This window comes from Populus euphratica, unplaced genomic scaffold, assembly GCF_000495115.2.
Source record: "Populus euphratica unplaced genomic scaffold, PopEup_1.0 scaffold72.1, whole genome shotgun sequence".
Lineage (NCBI taxonomy): Eukaryota > Viridiplantae > Streptophyta > Magnoliopsida > Malpighiales > Salicaceae > Populus > Populus euphratica.
Genome location: NW_011499922.1, coordinates 585,779 through 605,229, shown reverse-complemented (window position 1 = coordinate 605,229; position 19,451 = coordinate 585,779). Strand labels below are relative to the sequence as shown.

General features: G+C 34.5%; 2 protein-coding genes across 2 annotated transcripts; both read right to left on the bottom strand.

Annotated features, from left to right (window-relative positions):
* Nucleotides 1-1,043: 1,043 nt before the first annotated feature.
* Nucleotides 1,044-9,904, bottom strand: LOC105135252 (auxin response factor 8-like). Its single transcript, XM_011040043.1, has 14 exons — nt 9,270-9,904; nt 8,970-9,082; nt 8,738-8,836; nt 8,533-8,589; nt 8,248-8,403; nt 8,074-8,158; nt 6,262-6,352; nt 6,024-6,188; nt 5,829-5,951; nt 5,153-5,228; nt 4,274-4,421; nt 1,917-2,902; nt 1,639-1,829; nt 1,044-1,543 (listed from the first exon to the last, which is right to left on the bottom strand). The coding sequence occupies exons 1-14, from the start codon at nt 9,316-9,318 to the stop codon at nt 1,435-1,437; spliced, it is 2,448 nt and encodes an 815-aa protein (XP_011038345.1). The 5' UTR covers nt 9,319-9,904; the 3' UTR covers nt 1,044-1,434.
* Nucleotides 9,905-16,707: 6,803 nt separating this feature from the next.
* LOC105135251 (microsomal glutathione S-transferase 3-like) lies at nt 16,708-18,816 on the bottom strand. Its single transcript, XM_011040042.1, has 5 exons — nt 18,431-18,816; nt 18,167-18,339; nt 17,670-17,740; nt 17,020-17,075; nt 16,708-16,927 (listed from the first exon to the last, which is right to left on the bottom strand). Exons 1-5 carry the CDS (start codon nt 18,617-18,619, stop codon nt 16,919-16,921), a joined length of 498 nt encoding a protein of 165 aa, XP_011038344.1. The 5' UTR covers nt 18,620-18,816; the 3' UTR covers nt 16,708-16,918.
* Nucleotides 18,817-19,451: the final 635 nt, after the last annotated feature.

Sequence of the window (19,451 nt, the reverse complement as noted above, 5' to 3'; positions counted from 1 at the left end):
TTCTATTCTAGTAGTTTTATAGTCATGCATTTAATTTCGTTAGTGGGGTATACACTGAGAACACATTACAGGGATCCTCACCCTATTTCGTTTCCTCCTGAGAAACTTATTGCGATTGTGTTCGGGTGATGTTCATGATGTAGCATGGACGATCCTCGTTGATTCCTGCACGTATGACAACCGACACTAAATGTCCTTGTAAGCCGGTTCCAAAATCATTTGGAGGCACCAACTTATATTCTCGTTAATGAGAATGATTCATCTTTGGGGTAAAAAGAATAGGCACGCTTTTGACGATATTAGCATCTTGGGTTTGGACTTTGGATTGAAGACGATCGTGAGAAGGATATTATCTATTTCAGGCCCGATTCCAGTATGACGATATCTTTGATTCTTGAATCTTTTGACTGTTAAAAGAGATCATTTTACTTCTACTTGAGATGGTATTGAACGAATTGCCGTCATATGCATTGAATGGAATTTGGTAGTCATAACTTCATAAGCTATACAAGTCACAAGTAAATTCTTTTTTTATGAAAGGATCTTGTTCGTTTTGGGGAAGACGAGTTAGACAGCTACCAGGACAATGAACATTCTATATGAACCAAATTACCATCTTATTGCCTGAGCTAATTGATGGAGAATTATCATGTCTGTTTTCCCTGGAGGATAGATATCAGAAATGACCAATCCTAATAACAAAAAATATGATCAATCCTAATAAACAAAAATATAACTTGAAGGGATCTTGTGCAAGGAGATTAACTCGTTGAAGGAATAGGTTATGATTATTAGTCAACTAGATGGGTCAATGTTCCAGTAATCGGTTTAAAGATAATTGTATCAGCTGAAACATCAATGATCAGTGAACCAGCGAATCTACCACGTAACTAGTTTGAAAACATTTCTCAAAGATATTCCCTACAAACATGTTTTCGGATAATCAGGTCACTAACTGAAAGCATGGTGTACCTTTGCATGTTCACATAAATTAACTAACTTGGACACTGGTATGCAGTTGTTTGTCACACTAGATTGAATAATAACCATAAAACAGCAAAAACAGTAAGGTATTTTAATAACATGAATGGCATGATTGCTCGTACAAGTTTACATACCTAGAACCATTCTGCCAGATTCTAATTCTTTAGGCTCACTAATGAACTTACAAGTATCTAATCCATGATAAAAGTCAATTCTTCAGAATAACTAGCTAGTCTAAGCAAAATATGTAGGAGTACTATATAATATAACTTGAGACATACAAAGAAACAGGGAGAGATGCACATGTTTGAGGAGATGGGATCCCGTGTAAGCTCATCTTTAACTCCAGGGTGTGAGGATTTGATGAACTCCGTGGAAGGAAGAATGCCATATGGTTTACATCACTCAGTTTTGGCAAGCCAGTGGCCATTTCTCAAGCCACGCTGCCACTCATCCTTTGACAGCATTTGGGCCAGAGGATTCAAAACCCTGCTCTCCCATTTTTAAAACGTCCTCTGGAGAAAGTATCTTTATATACCAAACATTGTTCACAAATAACCTGCAGATGGGGACGACAAAAACAGTATTAGGCTGAAAGCTGGCTGAAATATGAGAGTTCTCAAAGAAGCTGGAAAAGGAGACTTGAGTACTTACTCCCAGGGATCATCTCCAAGGAGAAGTACATCATTCTCCCTGTCAACAAATACAAGCTGCCAGCCTGATCTATGAGGGTTTTCCAATTTCCCCTCAATTCCAAACATCTGAGCCAGTTCTTCTCGCAGCTCATGATAGCTGCTGAACCGGGATATGTCCAATGAGCGCCCAACCGATCCTGATTTGTAGACCTAAAACAAAAATAAGGATAAATTACTCATTCCTTGGAACAACCTGGAGTGGTGACAAGACAGAAGCAAATTACTGGTGGCTTGTACCTTGACAAATGTTCGACTTGAGGTTGGTGGGTCCATTTGTCCTGCATTTGGCAATAACTCAGAAGAGTCTTGCACACAACCATACAGAGAATTCTGAAACCCAGAATCCCCTAATGGCATTGAGGAGACATCAGTATCAACTGTTGAAGTAGGGTATCTGGGCACCGTGGTAGGTAGCAGGAGTCCAAAGAAAGTAGGATTCTGGGCATCAGAATTACAGTTTTCTGCTTCCACTGAAAGATCTTTCTCAGGGTACGTTCGTGGGAGAGACAATGAATTAGAAAAAGCATTGACATCATGATGTGCATACTTTGGGACCCAGGACTGTTGGGGTAACTGTTCAGTTAGAGTAGACTGACCAGCTCTGGTGAAGTCCAAAAGATTACCGCTCCCTTCAGTACACAGAGAACCTAGCATGTTTTGCATTGGGGTGGTAGATACTGTGAACTTCGGGCTTGAGTCCATGTATTCTGTTTTTGAAAATGATGGAGAAGGCAAATTTGACTGTTGTCTCTGGAGTAGATCAGTTTGAATCTGCAGTCCATCATGATAGGCATGTTGGTGTTGCTGAGCCTGATCATCTGGCTGATTGTTGAGTTGCTGCTGTAGGAGGTGACGGGGCAAGCTGTCAGAAGAAATTTGGTTTTGCGGTTGCAGAATATTATGAGGGATTGATTGTTGCATTGCTTGATGTTGCTGTTGCAGCTGCAACAGTGGATTAGGGCTGCTAGACTGTTGAGAGTATTGAAAAGGCTGCTGAAGCTGCATAAATTGCTGCCTCAAGAGATCTCCACCTCCCAGGTTTGGCATACCAGCTGCCAACATGGCCTGGTACCGCTGATTATGATCATTTCCCAGCATCATTGGATCTAGCCTCTGCTGCATCCAGGGGAGCATATTAGCTTGAAAATTCAGAGATGGATGACCTTGTTCTCCACTTCCACCCCTTAGCCATATCAAGCCATTACTTGCTTCATCTCTGCTATCTGAAAATGAAGAGGTTAACGCACACATCCGCGCATACGATTGAAAGAAAGAGGGAAGACAGACAGACAGAAACAGACACATACACAGAGGTCAACTTTAGACATACACAAGGGCAGAAAATTGCAAGCTGTCGATTTTAGACCCACACAAGACCTTGGAGTGAAGACCATGCTACACAAAAATTATCCAATATGAGCAGTTTCAGTTCTACTATTCCAATTACAGCTGTTTATACACATTAGCCGTGCAATCTATAACTTTAGACTAGCTACAGTGTAACATATAGAAATTCAAGCTCAACAAAAGTGGGATATGCAGAAAACGCATTCCTTGTCCTTGAGAATCAGCCTCAAAGTAAATTCATTTTTGACAATCATTGATTTTACCATTCCGAAAAGGATTTCTTGTAATTTTTTTCAAGTAGACTATTAGAACTCCTAAGCAAAACTAGTACTCTCAAACAAGCATGCACGTCACTTTTTCCAGTAAGAGGAATTGTTTTTCAAGAACTTCTAATGAGAGCATTGAACACATTGACAGAAGAATTGATAAATATGATTGTCATGAAACCCCTCCTCACAGAAGCAAAAGAACAGATTTTCAAATTTGAAAATACACAGTACACTTCTGATCTGGGATGGTGAAAGCACCACAGTTACACAAGCATAACCTGGGATCCTCCTTTTATTCCTCTATCTCCTTCAAACACACCTTCTACCACATGTGGCACGACTGCTACATGTTGGCTATCCAGATCATACACTCGTGCATCCCAAAAATCCACCTATTGAGAATACTATTGAATTTATGAAGCAGAAGCTGTTCATTTAGCTATCCTTACTATTTTCAGTTTTTTTATTTAGTTAAGCAATCCTTGTGTTATTTGGATTCCCTATTAGTCATGTAAATTTTAAACCTAAATCACTTGTTCCAGCTTTCCTTCAAATATTAGCCATTATATTAATATTTTCTTGTTCTGCTGTTTTATTCTTACAGATCCCCAGTCACTCCAACTGCTCAACTATCATGCATAAAGACAACCACTACAACTCCCAGCTCCGACTATTGCAAGCCACAGTTGGCCAGCACATGTAGATTCATTATCAGCAATTACTTCAGAAGGCCATTTAATAATAACTTTGATGGAGATGAGGGAAAGTATGCTATTAATTTTTTCCCTTGCATCTAAAGTTTTTCCAAATATTCTCTAACCTACGAGAATAGTCAATCTTCTTCCCCTCTTATTCAATTATCAATTCATATCCCTAAAAAGAAGACTTTGTTAAGTTCAGGTCCTTGATATAAACTAAAATCCTACTAGCTTTATTAAGGAAAGGCATCAAACATGTCCTTAAATAAAGAGAATGTACCAAGCAAAGATGAGGACTCAGGATGCCAAGGCCGTTTCAGTCGGAGGGGAAATAGTGATGGATACATGGGGAAAGTTGTTAAAGGCTCAATCTCCCATAATGACACCCTTGGCTGCCTCTCACCTGCTGTGGACTCATCCCAACCAACCTGCATGAAAAGGTTCAGGACAAAGTTAGAGGAATACAAATAATAAATAAAAAGGTGCTTCAAAAGTTTGAGGTAAAACAGACAGAAGCTATGCCTTAAGCTATCTGGTAGGCAAAGTAGAATCCCTTGGCCATCAAAGAGGCACATTGTATACATGCAGGCACACATATGCACATGCATATGAAGGTGAGGGAATTCTCGCCAGAACTTTTGACAGGAGGATGTTAGTCTGGCTCAAAGTAAGCAAGCTTTTTTTTGTTTAGATAATGATAGTTGCACATATATAAAAATAGTCTGCACCAGGACTTCCAACGGGATTGATCAGTATTAAAAGCTTTTTTAAACCATAAAAGACAACCTATTTTATTTGAAAGGTGTCAACATGCACCACCTGCAGAGACCAAGTGAAGTTTTCACCCTAATGTCAGGCATGAGCTAAATACTTAATGGGAAAATAAACAACATTGCAATATGTGTGCAGCGCCAACTACGTAAGAACATGAAAGAATTGGTTATTTAAATTCAGTTCAAAAGAAAAATAAAGATGGATAAATGAGCTCTCTCTAACAACACTGCACTATGTGTGTGTGTGCAAAAAACACGAGAAATCAAATACCTGTCCAACTGAAAACGAAGCCATGCATTGAGTGACTACATAGCATAGCATGAGATATAATGGTACAAACATGCCTGGTATTATGGATCCAGAGTCTACACATTAAATCAATTACCTTGACTGATCGCCAATGTGAATTAGGCCAGCGAACAGGATCTAGATCACTTGTGCCAGTTATCGTTCCCATGTACCTGGACAAGACAAGCCTTCCACATAAACATAGCTGCACACACGTACATGGCAGTTTGACAAAATAAAATGAGTGATGTAGAGGCAGCAGCTCCTTGGCATCATCATAATGTTGAGGGATACATGGCATGCATTATGACTGCTTTCAGTGGCCTGCTATCAGAACCAATAACTTACTCATCAGCCCAAATCACAGACAAGGCCCATAATTTTGTGATGAATTTGCATTTCTTACAACGCCAACCTAGCAAACAGTAATTTGTAGATTGATACTCTTATATTTGTGGTTGTAATACCTTAAGATCCAAGTTGAGTCCTCAAAAGGATGATACTCGTGCATGCCATCTAACCCTCAGCATCATGACACGAGAATGCACCTCTACATCAAGAATATTTTTTGCTTCCATGAGGTCTAAGTTCATCTGCAGCTAATTAACAAATTGAAAAGCAATAGAACATGACAGTTATGTAACTTAATGCCATGCATTGCTGAAGAATACATCAATCCTGAGAGACACTTCACAGAATATAAACAATTATGTGAGTTGAAACACCCAAGCGGTAGAATATAAAGAACACTAAACTATCAACTGCAATAATACCTACGGACACTTGATTCTTCAGTCTCAAAAAGCATCCGGAAGCGCATTCCAACTGAAACACGTATGTGAAAAACTGCTTTAACATATTTGGATAGAGGTATAACAAACTCAGATGGACTAGCCCTGCAAAAAATATACATGTCAGATGAAAAACTAAAGCAACAATAGCAAAGAACTTACAAACATGTTTACCACCTAGGGTTATAGAACACTGTGAAACAGCTATTAGTCGCAGCAGCATGAGCAGCAGCAGCAAGGAGTCCAATGTGCATGCTATCACTAGATAACACAGATGATGGCATTACAGTTTGCGGTCGAGTGGCACGGCGAATTCCCAAAAGAAGCTGGTTTTTCTCATTCCTAATAGAAGGAAGCAACAAGCTTAGCTGTATTAACTGAAGATTTTTGGCAAGGAAGTAAGATGATTACGTACCAGATAAAAAGAACAGAATCTCCAGCAACAAGTCTTTTAGCACTTACAAACACACTCCAACCCGTTGTAAGTAGATGCCGTTTGGGCTGTCCTGCAAGATGAGGAAGGACAAAAAAAGGTAAGCCAGCACAAAAATCAGCAATGACATGATAGAAGAACATCCCATTATGCACTAAAACATTAACTCATTGGCAGTTATTATATGAAGACAAAGCAAGTGCAAATGCTGATAACAGGGAAATGTGGCCTTCTTAGCATTATTATAACTACTTTGGGGTGCCTTGGCACACCTACAAAAAAGAAAAGTACCACAAATTGGGAAAAAGTATCACTCAGATGAATGCTTTGCTCCAATTAGAGGTACCTTACACCATAGCAATAGTGGCTTATAAGCCACTGCACAACCAAGCACATACTCGGTCCCATTAACACTGGTAGGTTTCATAATAATTACTTCCCTTGTGCTGGGTTTATAATCCACACAAACAGTCTACGGGTCATGAAGAATAAAGTCTAGTCTCCCATATTATACAATGGAAATAAACCAAGTATTTTTCCAGCATAATCAATCACTTTTTTTCTGCTGTGACTTATTTAGTGGGTTTCAGATAAAACTTTAGATTTTCCATGTTTCTTTTATTAGCATGATACATGATGTACAAGGAGAACAGTTTTCAATGTCCCATATAGTTGAGTTGGCCAAAATTGTCTGGTGGCAAGCATCTTTTGATAAGCCAAATGATGATAAATAGAGTCAACGAGTCGTGAAAACAAATGATGCATTTGACTTGTCCTGCAGAAACCGATGTGTATTTAAGTGATATGTCTTGTTTTGCATCAAGGCAGGTGGTAAACACGGCTAGTGTTAGGAGAAGCAATTCCAAATAAGTTCAGCATCCGGGCACTGGGTTCACTGAAGCTTAGGGTGTGAGCTACACCAATAAAAAGTTGAGCACAAGAGACACGCACACAGGTGTGCACCAAAGTAACTTCATTGATGCATAAGAAATGATAGGAGAGCCATATTATAGGCAGGATAAACCGACTCATATAGCTGATAAGTAGCTGGTACATGGCTGTAATTCTGACAGCTCATTTCATACATATTTACTTAATTAAAAAGAGTTACACCTAATGTATACTGCAAACACAACTGGAATTGGATTTGCTTCATTACCATGCAAGCTTTTAAGAAATGCTACTTTGAATTCACTTGTTTTTTACTAGTTTCAAAACATGGTAATCATTATTAACCACCACATACTTGGTGCCTAATTGCGGAGTCACTTCTCAATAAAAGTAATCTGCAATGCAATTGACTATCAAGTTCCCTATTAATGAAGGAATTTGACTTCTACATGCACAAATTTCTTCTTGGTTAAGTTACTTGATAACCCATAGTATATGTATAAAGCCTGTTTGCGTGGTAAAATTACAATACAAATGGAGAATAAATTATTACTAAAGAATTAGAAATATGAATTATGAGCAAGAATTATAGCTAAAATTGATCTTTTCAAAGACATGGCACCAAATGCAGTGTAAGACACTGCCATTCAACAAAGCTATTCAACAAAGCTATTATAATTAAGACGCTAGCTGCCATTACACAAAGTTATTGTAATGGCAGAACACAGGCAGCCCGTTTTCCTCCAGGAGGGTTACAGGTTAAAGCAATGGCATCGTTTTTGAGAATCCTAGGAGGCACCAAGTAATAACCATGAAGCGTCATTATCCTGATATTCAACCTTAAACATATCCTAATTCAATAAGAAACATGTCCAATTAAAGGATAATAATTCCATTACTTACCTCGGAAAATATGCCGAAACTTCCATTCAACATCATGGAGATCCCTAGCGATAAGTTCCTGAGCTGGAGGCTGCTGGGTGAAATCCTACATGACAAAGAAATAGACACAACAAAGGAAAAATAATTAGCATTGCCCAAATATTTGAGGCAATACAAGCCACTTAAAGAGATTACCAGTGGAGGAAAGACTTTCTCAGCAGCACGACGAGGAACAGAAAATCCTCCATGTGTGCTAGTATCACTTGCAGTCAATGTCTTGCAAAAATAATTTGTGGGCTGCTTGCTTGGCATTCCCAAGTCCAAGGGAAGAAAAGTCTCCTTTTGCTCTTGCTATATGTTCATTGATAACAAAAGGTGATTAGAAAACATCTAAATATACACAACCAACAAATATTCTTTTGCTAAAAAGCAATTTAATAAACAAATGAACTCAAGATTTGAATTTTAATTGGTTATTACCAGTGTCAAAGGCTGTAATGTCATCTGGGCATAAACTTCGTCTGTTTCAACATCTGCCTGAAATTTCAAACACACTTATTGCTTAGCATTTCCAGATGGCCTTATCATAATCATAAGTGAATATTTAGAAGAAAAAAAAAAGCACTCTTGGGGGTAGGGAAAATGAAGGAACTTTTATTGATTAAATTAAGCAAACAGAACCCACATGCATAGTGACATTGTGGAGCTGGCATATCAACTGGGGCGGCAAGCTGGGATAATTTGGTATGTGTGCATCAACTTCTTTGTTAGTAGTTGCAGCAACCTACAAAAAGTTCATTCTTTTTCAATCTCCCCCACATTGTGCACATATAACAAGCAACAAATAGAAAAGCATTACTTTTGGAACTAGAATTCAGAATCATAATAAAGATAGATAATGAGAATAAGAAGAACACCTGCTCGCTATGACCCTGAGGGAAGTAGACTACTCTGCTCCCCACAGTTGGTAGGGACACCAGTGGTCCAGCACAAGCGTGCCACAACTCTGAATTCAAACATTTCTTCTCCCCTATCATCACAATCATCATAACGATTACACACACAATTTAGTAAGCAAATCGATCCCTTTAAAATTCAAACATAAGTTTTCAAGGATAAATGTGAAGACATATAAAACTCAAAGAAACCAAAAAAGAACCTGAAATGACACAAATACTAATAATATGAAGTAAAATGAAGGTTAATAAGATAAATACCTTCTTGACCCGCTTGCTGACCACCCAACCCTGATGTTGAAAGCTTCATATCACACCTTTTTTTTAATTTTATTAAATAAATACACTTGTTTATAACAAAATATAGTAAATAATACTGCTAAATACAGATACTCTGACTAATTAATTACTATATAAAACCCTCACTAACTGCTGCCATACTAATAATCATAATCATCTTCTAATCCTACAAAAACACACCACTGCCTCTCTTCTCACTCTCACTAACCCCGCCTTTCCTTCCTCTCATTTCCTCCCCTCCAAAACCCTAACCAAAAAAACCCCAAAAAAAGCTAACAAAGTTGAGAACCAGTCCAACCCCAAATCCATTTAGATCTTCTCCTTCACTTTCTTGAAGAAAAGATCAAAACTTTCGTGGTGTTTCAGCAACTTCATGACACAAATCAAGAACCCAGAAAAGAAAGAAACTTTCCCTTTCACCTAAAGTTCCAGGAAAATGAAAATGACCTTACCAGAGCGGGTCTTGGCTTTTAAGCTCAAACCTTTCACTGGGGCTATGTAACTTACAGTACTGTTTACAGGGAGAAAAAGGAGAGAAAATGCAGTGAGTGAGGTCAGTGTCATTTGCCTAATAAGAGGACCCGACAAAGCTGGACTTGAGGACAGTAGAGAGAGAAATATAGAGATACTTGTAAGAGAAAGAGAGAGGGAGTTAGATCTTGACCGTTAATGGTTTCCGTACAATGAAGATCTAGACCATTGATATTTTGTGAATGATATGTCAGCAGGCATGTGCCACCATCCTTCAATGGTCGGTAGTATTAATTTTTACTTATTAGCATATTAAAATAATATTTTTAATTTTTAAAAAAATTAGTTTTTTACTAACACTTTAAAATAATTTAAAAATAAAAAATTTAAATTTTAATAAAAACATGGATAGCAGTGTTGCCACATATACTCTGTCAAAAGGTACAGATTATCTTAAAAAAGAGAAAATTCTCTTTTAATTTTTTTCATAAAAAATAGATATTAAATAATACAATATAATATTTAAATCCAGTTTATTTTCATATTTTAAAATTAATTTTTATATTTTTAAATAAAAATATTTTAAAAAATAAATTTAAAGAAAGGTGTAGATTTGGGGAGAGGGACCCATCTCGTGCAATAATTCATTTCTCTTGGTAGTTTTTGGGTCAATGGTTTTTACTTTCTCGACCTTTATACCATGACGAGAGAAATGTCCTGCATGGGTTATATTTGTGGTAACATCACGTTTTTTTTTTTTTTTGCCTGGTGATTCATTAATTTCAATGGTTTATTAATTTTAATTTTAATTTATATTGAATTTTATATTAAATAAATTAAAAAATTAATCTAAAAGGCTTGGTTAATATAGAAATCACATAAATACATTGAAAAAAATTATACATGTAATATTTTATAAAAAAAATAAAAATATATGATCCATGCTATATACCACGTGTTAACCAGTACCCTGCAACTACACTTGCTTCTGACAAAAATAATTGGAGTTCAAAGCGTTTATTGGAGGTCGGGAAATATGATAGCTACAGCAGCTGACCAAAGCTATCTTGCACCTCCTTTTTCTTCACAAGAAAGTCGTAAAAGCCACATTTAATACCCCGTGTCCTGTACATCCTTACTTGACTTAGACGAGTTTTTAAATTATACATTGAGCAATATTATTAAAAAATTATTTTAATTTAAAAATTTAAAATATTTAATGAGATTTTAAAATATTATTTATATATTTTTAAAAATATTTCTTGATTGAGTCTTATTTTTTATTTTTTATCTTATCTAAAACTTGCATAAATTAATATTATTTTTATCAAACAGAATAAAAATACTGAGATTTAAATTCATGATCACTTAATTAATAAATTTTTAATATTATATTAAAAAATTATTTTAAAATAATAATTTAAATTTTTAAAATAAATTTTAATATATAATTTTTTGAAAAATATAACTTATTAACACCAATTTAGTTAACCTAATCAAAACCTAATTTTTAAGAAAAAAATGATATCTTTTAATTTTTTTAAAAAAAAATCTTAAAATAAGTTGTCAATTAAGCAATTAGGATGAGTACGAATGTGAATTAATTGAGTTGGACTTCTAATGTTACAGACAATGTCAAGAACATAGAATCGTCCTATTTTCATGGTGCATGAAACATTGAATCATTTTCCTTTTCAATTAACGTAATAATAAGTTGTTGGTGTTCGTATAAGAGGGAGCACAGATGTGGCAATGGCGATCTCTGGTGTGGTTTTATTACAGGCTTTAGGGCACAACTTGCCCTTTATTGCAATCATTGCTGGTTGGATGCTTGAATTTGGTTCACTGTAAGCATAGATAGACTGTTTAAATAACCTTAAACTTGTACCAAGACATCCATGGAGGGATCTTGTAAGCAGCCATGATTATGGGATGCCAAAGCTTGATCCACAACAGTTATATGAACCCTAACAGGCCGGCAAACGAGCAATTAAAACATTGACCATGTAAATTTCGAAAATTTTAAGACTCGCGTTCAAACCTTTCGGGGAAAATAAAGTTTCAGGCTACCTGCCACCTTTTTGGCGGTGTTTCTTGTGGTGGGGCAGTCATTCTGCTTTTTGAAACAAAAGGTTGCTGATTTGCTGAAAACACGTTGTCAATAGAGAAAAAAAAAATCCCCGTGAATATTGAGGTGTGCTATGTCTAAAATCAAAATAAAATATATAAAATATTTGTTATTTAATTTTATAATAATTAAAAATTTTAAAGGATCTTTTTTTTTCTTTTTCTTGACTTTTTTTTTCTCCTTTCATTTTTTTTATTTCTCCACTAAATTTTATTATCTCGATAATAGCTTTTTAGATAACACACAAAAATTATCTAAAACAAATTTATTTCTATCAATTTTTATTATGTCTTTTGTTAAAAAATCTCATTTTATTATCCACAGTATTAAAATTTTTATCAAACAAATTTCTTATATGGTAATATTTTTCAAGTATTTTTAAGTAAAAAATTGATTATGTAATATAAAAAATAATAATTATTCCACGTCTTTTATCTAAAGTAAGTTATTTTATATTTATTTTTAATAATAAAAATATCTAATATACTTGCATATTGAAAATTTACCAAAATTAATATATTCTTATTTTTTACTAAAGATAGAATACTATTAGGTCATAGTACGGTGACTTGAGATCTAAAATTGGTAATAAAATTAAATTTTTATTTTTAAAATATAACTTTAACCTTGTATTGGTAATGAGCAAATAATAATTATAAATCTATTTATGATTACATGGATTGAAATCGATTTGAAAAGTATTATATATATTTTATACATCTATAAAAATTCATATCAATTTAACCCAACTTCAATTATATTGTTATCAAACAAAAGCGTTCAAGAAACAAAGATACAATTACATGTAAATATTATAATAAAAATTTAAATAAACTGAAAATAAATATTTACAACTGAAAATAAATGTTAAGGTTGTTTACAAATATTTACATGTTATATAATATTTTTTAAAAAAAAAACAATATTGTCATCAAGTGAAAAGGAGGGGATTAAAGAAGAGGGCCTACAATAAATGACTTTGGCATTTCATTCCTCGTAGCTCCACCAATCAATATAAATTTCTCCACGCGTCATGCTGAGAGTTGCTTTTCAATCTTGAATCTCCAATGCTATCCTCAACACCTTGAACTTGAATTTGGAATTCTCAATTAAAGTAATCAAGTTCATTTTTTTATTTTCAACACTTTGAACTTGAATTTGGAATTCTCAATTAAAGTATTCAAGTTCATTCTTTTTTTTATATTTTGGATAAGAATATCTTCTTCAACACATGCTCAATTCAATCTTTTAATAATATTAGATTTGTTTTTTAATAGTCAATTCTCAGAAGTAATTCAACTAATCTTATATTAGTTTTTTTTAATGATTATAAATTTGAATTATTTTAAAGTTATTAAAAATTTATATGTTCATTAAATTTAAAATTTATAAAATTAATTAAAATATATACAAATTAATCTAAATATTTATATTAATAATAATAATAATAAATTATTAAAACTAGGGCCCGTTTGAATGGCTGGGAGGAAACCAGAGATGGCATGGATGAATAGACATTCATCCATGAATTCATAGATCTAAGTTGATTGCTTACCTCGATATCACATGTCCCACTACAATTATAAATTTCAATAAATTCTTTTTTGTCACAGGAAAATTAATGAAAAATTAATCTTGTCCCACTGAATATTTTTATTTATTAAATTTTCTTTTCATAGAGCAGCTAAAAACAATATCTAGGGCTTAACCTCTGAGGAGGCTAGCTATAACTACCTATATATACAGTCAAGATCAAGAATAATAAAGTAAATCAGATTGTATCAATACAAGAACTAGGTTCTGAGAAAACCCTAGTAAACAAAAAGGTTTTAATCGATGAACTCCCATGATTATGGGATGCCAAAGCTTGATCCACAACAGTTACATGGAGCCCTAACAGGCCGGCAAACGAGTAATTAAAACATTGACCATGTAAATCACAATCAAACATTCAATTACAAGAGTCTCACAGTCTAAACTTTTGAAAAAAAAAGAAAAGGTTTAGGCTTTCTGCCAGGTTCTTGTGTGTTTTTTATGGTCGGGCAGCAATTATGCTTTTAAAACAACATGGCTGCCAACACGTTGCCAGCCACCCAAAAAAATGGACATTGAGACGGAGGTAAGAGATACCATTCAACTCTCGAGTTATTGAATTAGCTTGAAATTAATATCAGCCAGTTAACTCAATTTTATTTTTTATTTTAATATTTAATCTAAAATATGTCATTTTATTTTAAAAAAAAACTAAAAAAATTTGTTTTAATTATAATTAAAAAAACTGATCAAGCGTACCCTGAGTTTTAATCTAATTTTACCTCATCAGCTTGTTAAATTATAAAAAAATATTATTTTTAAATTAATAAGACTTGTTTGGGTGCATGTTTATAGTTGCTTTTTAAAATATTTTTCATACTAAAAAACATTAAAATAATATATATTTTAAAAAAATTATAATACTTTAAAATATATAAAAAAATTAATTTTTAACAAAAAATTAAACTTTTTAAAAACACTAGTAAAACCACGTTTTGAAGCACTCTTCATCAATAAAACACTTATCATGTCAAGCCAGGGCTCAGAACACAGCTACGAGGATATCACCTGGCTGTCTTGTTGCTTGAAAGACGGTGAATGATGATTCTAGGTATCTTCAAGGGAAAAGCCAAAAGAAAACAGACAAGTTGTTTTCATCCTTTCATCCCTGTCGACGCAATCTGTGGAGAAAGTTTATGCTTCTACGCCCTCATTTTCTAACTTTCAAAGGAAGAACTGTGTTTGACGAGCCAAATTAGTCTTTTTAGGTTGAAGAGATATTCTTACATGTTGGTCAACGGAGCTAAAATTTTAATTAATATATCTTTTGCAAGAGAGAAGTTTTGATTAGAAAGTATTAGTTAGTTACTATTAATCGTATTAGTAGCTCTTCTAGATGATTTGTTTTTTTCCATTGAAATGCATTTATATATATATATGAAAAATATACTGCATTTACACTATTTAAAAAAACTATATTATTAATTTATACTAGTAACCAAATGTTTTTAAATTTTTAATTTGATTATTTTTTTATATTTTATAATTTCAATTTAATTTTATATCTCCAACTCACAACTAAGTGAGAAAGTATTTATTGTTTGTTTAGAAATATATATTTTTAAAAATTTTAAATTTTTATATATTATGTTTTGACATTAAAAATAATTTTTTAAAAATAAAAAAATATTATTTTTATATATTTCTAAATAAAAAAATTTAAATCACAGTCATTACTATAATTCCAAACAATTCTTTAAATCAACCAAGAAATGGCAATTAAAACCATACATCAATAAAAACCACTATCATAGTCACTTTTGCAAAGCACACAGCAAATCGAAAATGCAGAAGAAACAATTGGTGGTGCCAATGGATTTGAACTTGCTACCCCCACCAACTCCACATAAGTTCTTGTCATGGCATTACTAAATAATTTTGCATATAACAGGGACTAATTAATTACTTAGTTTCAATCAATCAATCGTATGAACTCACGAGTAATTTCGATTTTTGCAGGTATTAAATTTTAAATCGAATCATCCAATAAAATATAACTTGCATGAGTTTTCAGTAAAAATAATTGATTCAAATTAATCTAATAACACTAAATATCTTCCAAATCTATCTCTAGATGGACGGGTTGACAACTATGATGATCAAAGGTGACTAGTTTGATTGATTGAGCACACCTATTCGAGGACCCTCCAGCATCGTCTGATTTCCATTAAAGAAAGTTGAGCATCAATGGCAGTATCATTCTAGATCTAGCTACTTTGATCCAATGTAAGCTTTCTTGCTTTGACAAGAACAAAACGTGTTGGAAGATGTTGTTGCTCGTAGAGACATGTAATTGCCAAATCTCACAGAGACAAATTAAGGGTTCATTTTCCTTTCAACGTAAAGGCATTGCCTTGTATATCATGAGATTAAATGGGAAGAAAATTCCAATTCAATAAACTATTTAAAATAAAATAAATAATAGAAAAATGAATTATTTAAAAGGGTATATTAATTATTTTACTGTATAAAAAAGCAAAGAGTCAATTATACCCTCACATCCAAGGATAAATGTGTTTTGTCGATAAAAGTACCAATAAATAAAAAAGGTTATCCTTTCAGTTTCTTTTGATCCTAGCAACTTGACCCACAGAAGAACATCCACTAGCCAACGGGGACAATCTTTAATCAAAGCTTGGCGGGACTTGAAGAAATCTAGCTAAGGAACCCCATTTTATACAGAAAGCCATTCTCTGCCATTCATAAACCACCTGCTATTCACCAGGTTGAGGCACAAAATGGGTGATAACTTTTCTCCAATTTGCAGTACATAAATTTTAACATCATTAGCTTAATCTTCAGGACTTGACAAGGAACTTGGCCAGGCATGAAATTTGGCTGGCATACTAGCTTCCTAAACCGCCCAGGTCATGAAACAGAAGAGGTTAAAGGATGAAATTCGCAAAATTATTAGGAGCAAGCAATTAAAGATGACATTGATGCCATCCTGCGGATAAAAAATGGTAACAAAATGATCTGGATCTTTAATTTCTATCTGTAGCCAAGTGTGAAACAACTTCCAAGACTCGAAAGTCTGAACTACATCGATTCCTTTTCTTAAAGATCTCATCGCCCAGGCACATGACTTGCTCGGATAAAGAAAGCCAACACAGCCTTGTATCATCTAGCAGAGTAATATGGGAAAAAAAAAAAAAAAAACAGACCACGGAGAGATCAACTTGGTTGCAGGATAAGGATGGAAAAGGCTCAGCCATACTTTTCTTAAATATATATATAGGAACAGAATAATAGATTTTTAATCGACAAATACAGGAGGTTATATATCGCATCAGGTACCAACAGCTTAAACTTCCTTGGATCTAAGATATAAAACAACATTGTCTAAAGCAACAAACAAAATCAGACACTGCACAAAAAGTTACGGATCGTTGGAGCTCAGGATCACTCCTTGGACTTATTAGTTCCCCTGCAAACAAACAACAAAGGGAACAGTTAACATATTGTGTTAAAACAAGAATATTTAGTCAAAGTATATACTATTGTAACATATATACTCACTCTGCTGCTTGAGAAGTAGCAGGAGGAGCCGCTACTGGTTTTTCGGTCACAGGGTCCTGTAAAAAATCACAATGAACAACATAAACATCCCATTTTATACAAATTGACAACTATGACCAAAGGTCTTTGATTGTTTTAGCACCTATACCAGGACCTTCCAGTATTTTCAGATTTCCACCTAAGAAAGTCTAACACCAATGCCATTATCATTCTATATCTAACTAATTTGATTCAACGTAAACTTGCTTTGACAAAAACAAATTGTGTTGGAAAACGTTATTGCTAGTTGAGATATACAATTGCCATATCTGACAGATACAAATTAAGGGTTCATTTTCCTTTCAAGATAAAGGCATTGCCTTGTATGTCTTCGGAAAAAGCCCATGCCACCAAATGCACAGCGGTGGTGGTGACTCTTGTGATCATATTTTTCGAATCCAGTAGGAGGCTATGAGAAATGTTCTATTGGTGCCTCTGAATTGGAAGGAATTCAAAGACAAAGGAGAAATGATCTTAGAAGAATATCACCTCAATATTCAAAGAAAGTACAGCTTGCTAAACACAAAACATAAACACACTAAAGATGGATGAACATGGAAAATTAAGGAAAGCAAAACCACAAGATAAGTAAATAACAGACGAGGACTTTCCTCGAAGAAGACTGATGCCGAAAGAAATTGTGCACCCCATAAGCCCAATCAAAGGCAAGAGCCCATATTTCCTGCACATAAAAAGGGAAATCATTACCAGTACAGTTTTGCGGCCTGACACTAATCTAATCCTACACATGGGGAAGTCTAGAGTGTCAGCAATATCGTCCCAAAGCCGATGCTGGTTAGATCATGGTTAAAAGGTATTACCAACGTCAAATCCAATGCTGTTAAAGGCATGATGCAGGCAACGTAGCAATCCCATATATGTGACATGTGGCTGTGGGTATAAAATTCATCAGAGCATGCGCACATGCATTGACGGACTGAAATTGCTCAGTTAATAACTTATGCGAATCTTGAATGTGACCTACCAATGCGATTTTCACATATTTATGTTCAGGAGTTATGCACATATGAAATTTGTACTTTTATCTAAATTTTCAATCAAGACAGAACAAGGTAATCACTGAGAGCAAGAGAGAAAGGGAACAAACCCAATAGTGAGACGGTTTTTAGGGTCCCCAGTGGAATAGCCAGTGAAATAGAAAAACCGAGTGACAGTATAAATGGATCCAAGAGCAACACAAGCACAAGGATGCCTTATCCCTCCCAACACCATCAACAAAAAGAACACTGGCATCAGTTCCAGGGAATTCTGATGCCCTCTCTGCACCACAACCAAAAGAAAAAAACAAAAGAGGTTAAAATCCAAATTTCAGGAAACAGAAACAAGAAAAGAGAAGTAAGGGCAAGAGGACCTGAATACAGTTGAAAAGTTTGGCATCTTTGTTTTCTGATTCGATAGCATAAAGGGTTGGATAAGGGACGTTGTATTTCTTGCGAGCTTTGCCAACCTGGAATGCCATCCAGAAATTAAGAAAACAATAAGCAACAAGAACAAAAGCTACATTGCCAAATCCTCTAGGGAACATTTCAACTCCTGCCATGATGTCTGGTTTTGGAACTGAAAGAAACGGAACCCACTTCTCTTATACTCTAGTTCTGAGCTGTCGAGGTTGACCTTTTGAGTTTGTGTTTCTGCCTTTGTGGGTTTTTCTGAATTGTTCCTGCCTTTTTCTTCCAGGGAAGCCCACAAGAATAAGCTAGGCCATCATAATCTTTTTGAATAATTTGTCAAAACAGTTAACAGGCTAGTTCTGTCCTCTGGTTTGCCAAGCACATTGTTTTAAATCCCAAGTATTTTCACTTTTTATATTATGTTTTATAATCCGAGGTTTGTTTCTTTCTCAAGTTTTGTAAGTTTATCTAGAACTTTAAAAAAAAAAAACAAAATTCACCAGTTACTTTTTCTTTCATCTCTTTCTAATCTAAAATCAGGTGGTATTTTCACCGAATCGTAAACCAAACTCACCTTCCAATGGATTAAAGGCAGATAATTCATAGAATTCGTAAAAGATGGTATTCAAAAGACTTGACCCACAGAGAACATCCACTAGCCAGCTGGGACAGACGTCAAGGACTAAATTAATCAAAGCTTGGCGGCACCCTACAGTACGATCGTTACTGATACGTTTTAAAAATACGTTCTAGCATACAAAAGCATTAGCTATTAAAGAAATATTTTTTTAGACTTGTGACTCGATGTTAAAAATAAAAAAAGTTGAAAAAAAATTATATCAACATATTTTAAAGCAAAAACAACTATTGCGCCTGCTATACAAATCATGCGGGAAGTCTGCCTAAGGAACCCTGTTACATACAAAAGCCATTCGAAAACAACATGCTGTTGCTGTCCACCAGCTTGCCGTAGGATGGCTG

What these genes read in the sequence shown, in the direction of transcription:
- LOC105135252 (XM_011040043.1), bottom strand. Translation starts at nt 9,318, where the DNA reads ATGAAGCTTTCAACATCAGGGTTGGGTGGTCAGCAAGCGGGTCAAGAA. An exon ending in AGAAAGTCTTTCCTCCACTG is followed by an intron (nt 8,159 to 8,247) that starts GTAATCTCTTTA and finishes TTTGTCATGTAG; the next exon opens with GATTTCACCCAGCAGCCTCC. An exon ending in GTTTCGGCATATTTTCCGAG is followed by an intron (nt 6,353 to 8,073) that starts GTAAGTAATGGA and finishes CTCATCTTGCAG; the next exon opens with GACAGCCCAAACGGCATCTA.
- LOC105135251 (XM_011040042.1), bottom strand. Translation starts at nt 18,619, where the DNA reads ATGGCAGGAGTTGAAATGTTCCCTAGAGGATTTGGCAATGTAGCTTTT. An exon ending in AACTTTTCAACTGTATTCAG is followed by an intron (nt 18,340 to 18,430) that starts GTCCTCTTGCCC and finishes GTTGTGGTGCAG; the next exon opens with AGAGGGCATCAGAATTCCCT. An exon ending in AAAAACCGTCTCACTATTGG is followed by an intron (nt 17,741 to 18,166) that starts GTTTGTTCCCTT and finishes TTTTATGTGCAG; the next exon opens with GAAATATGGGCTCTTGCCTT.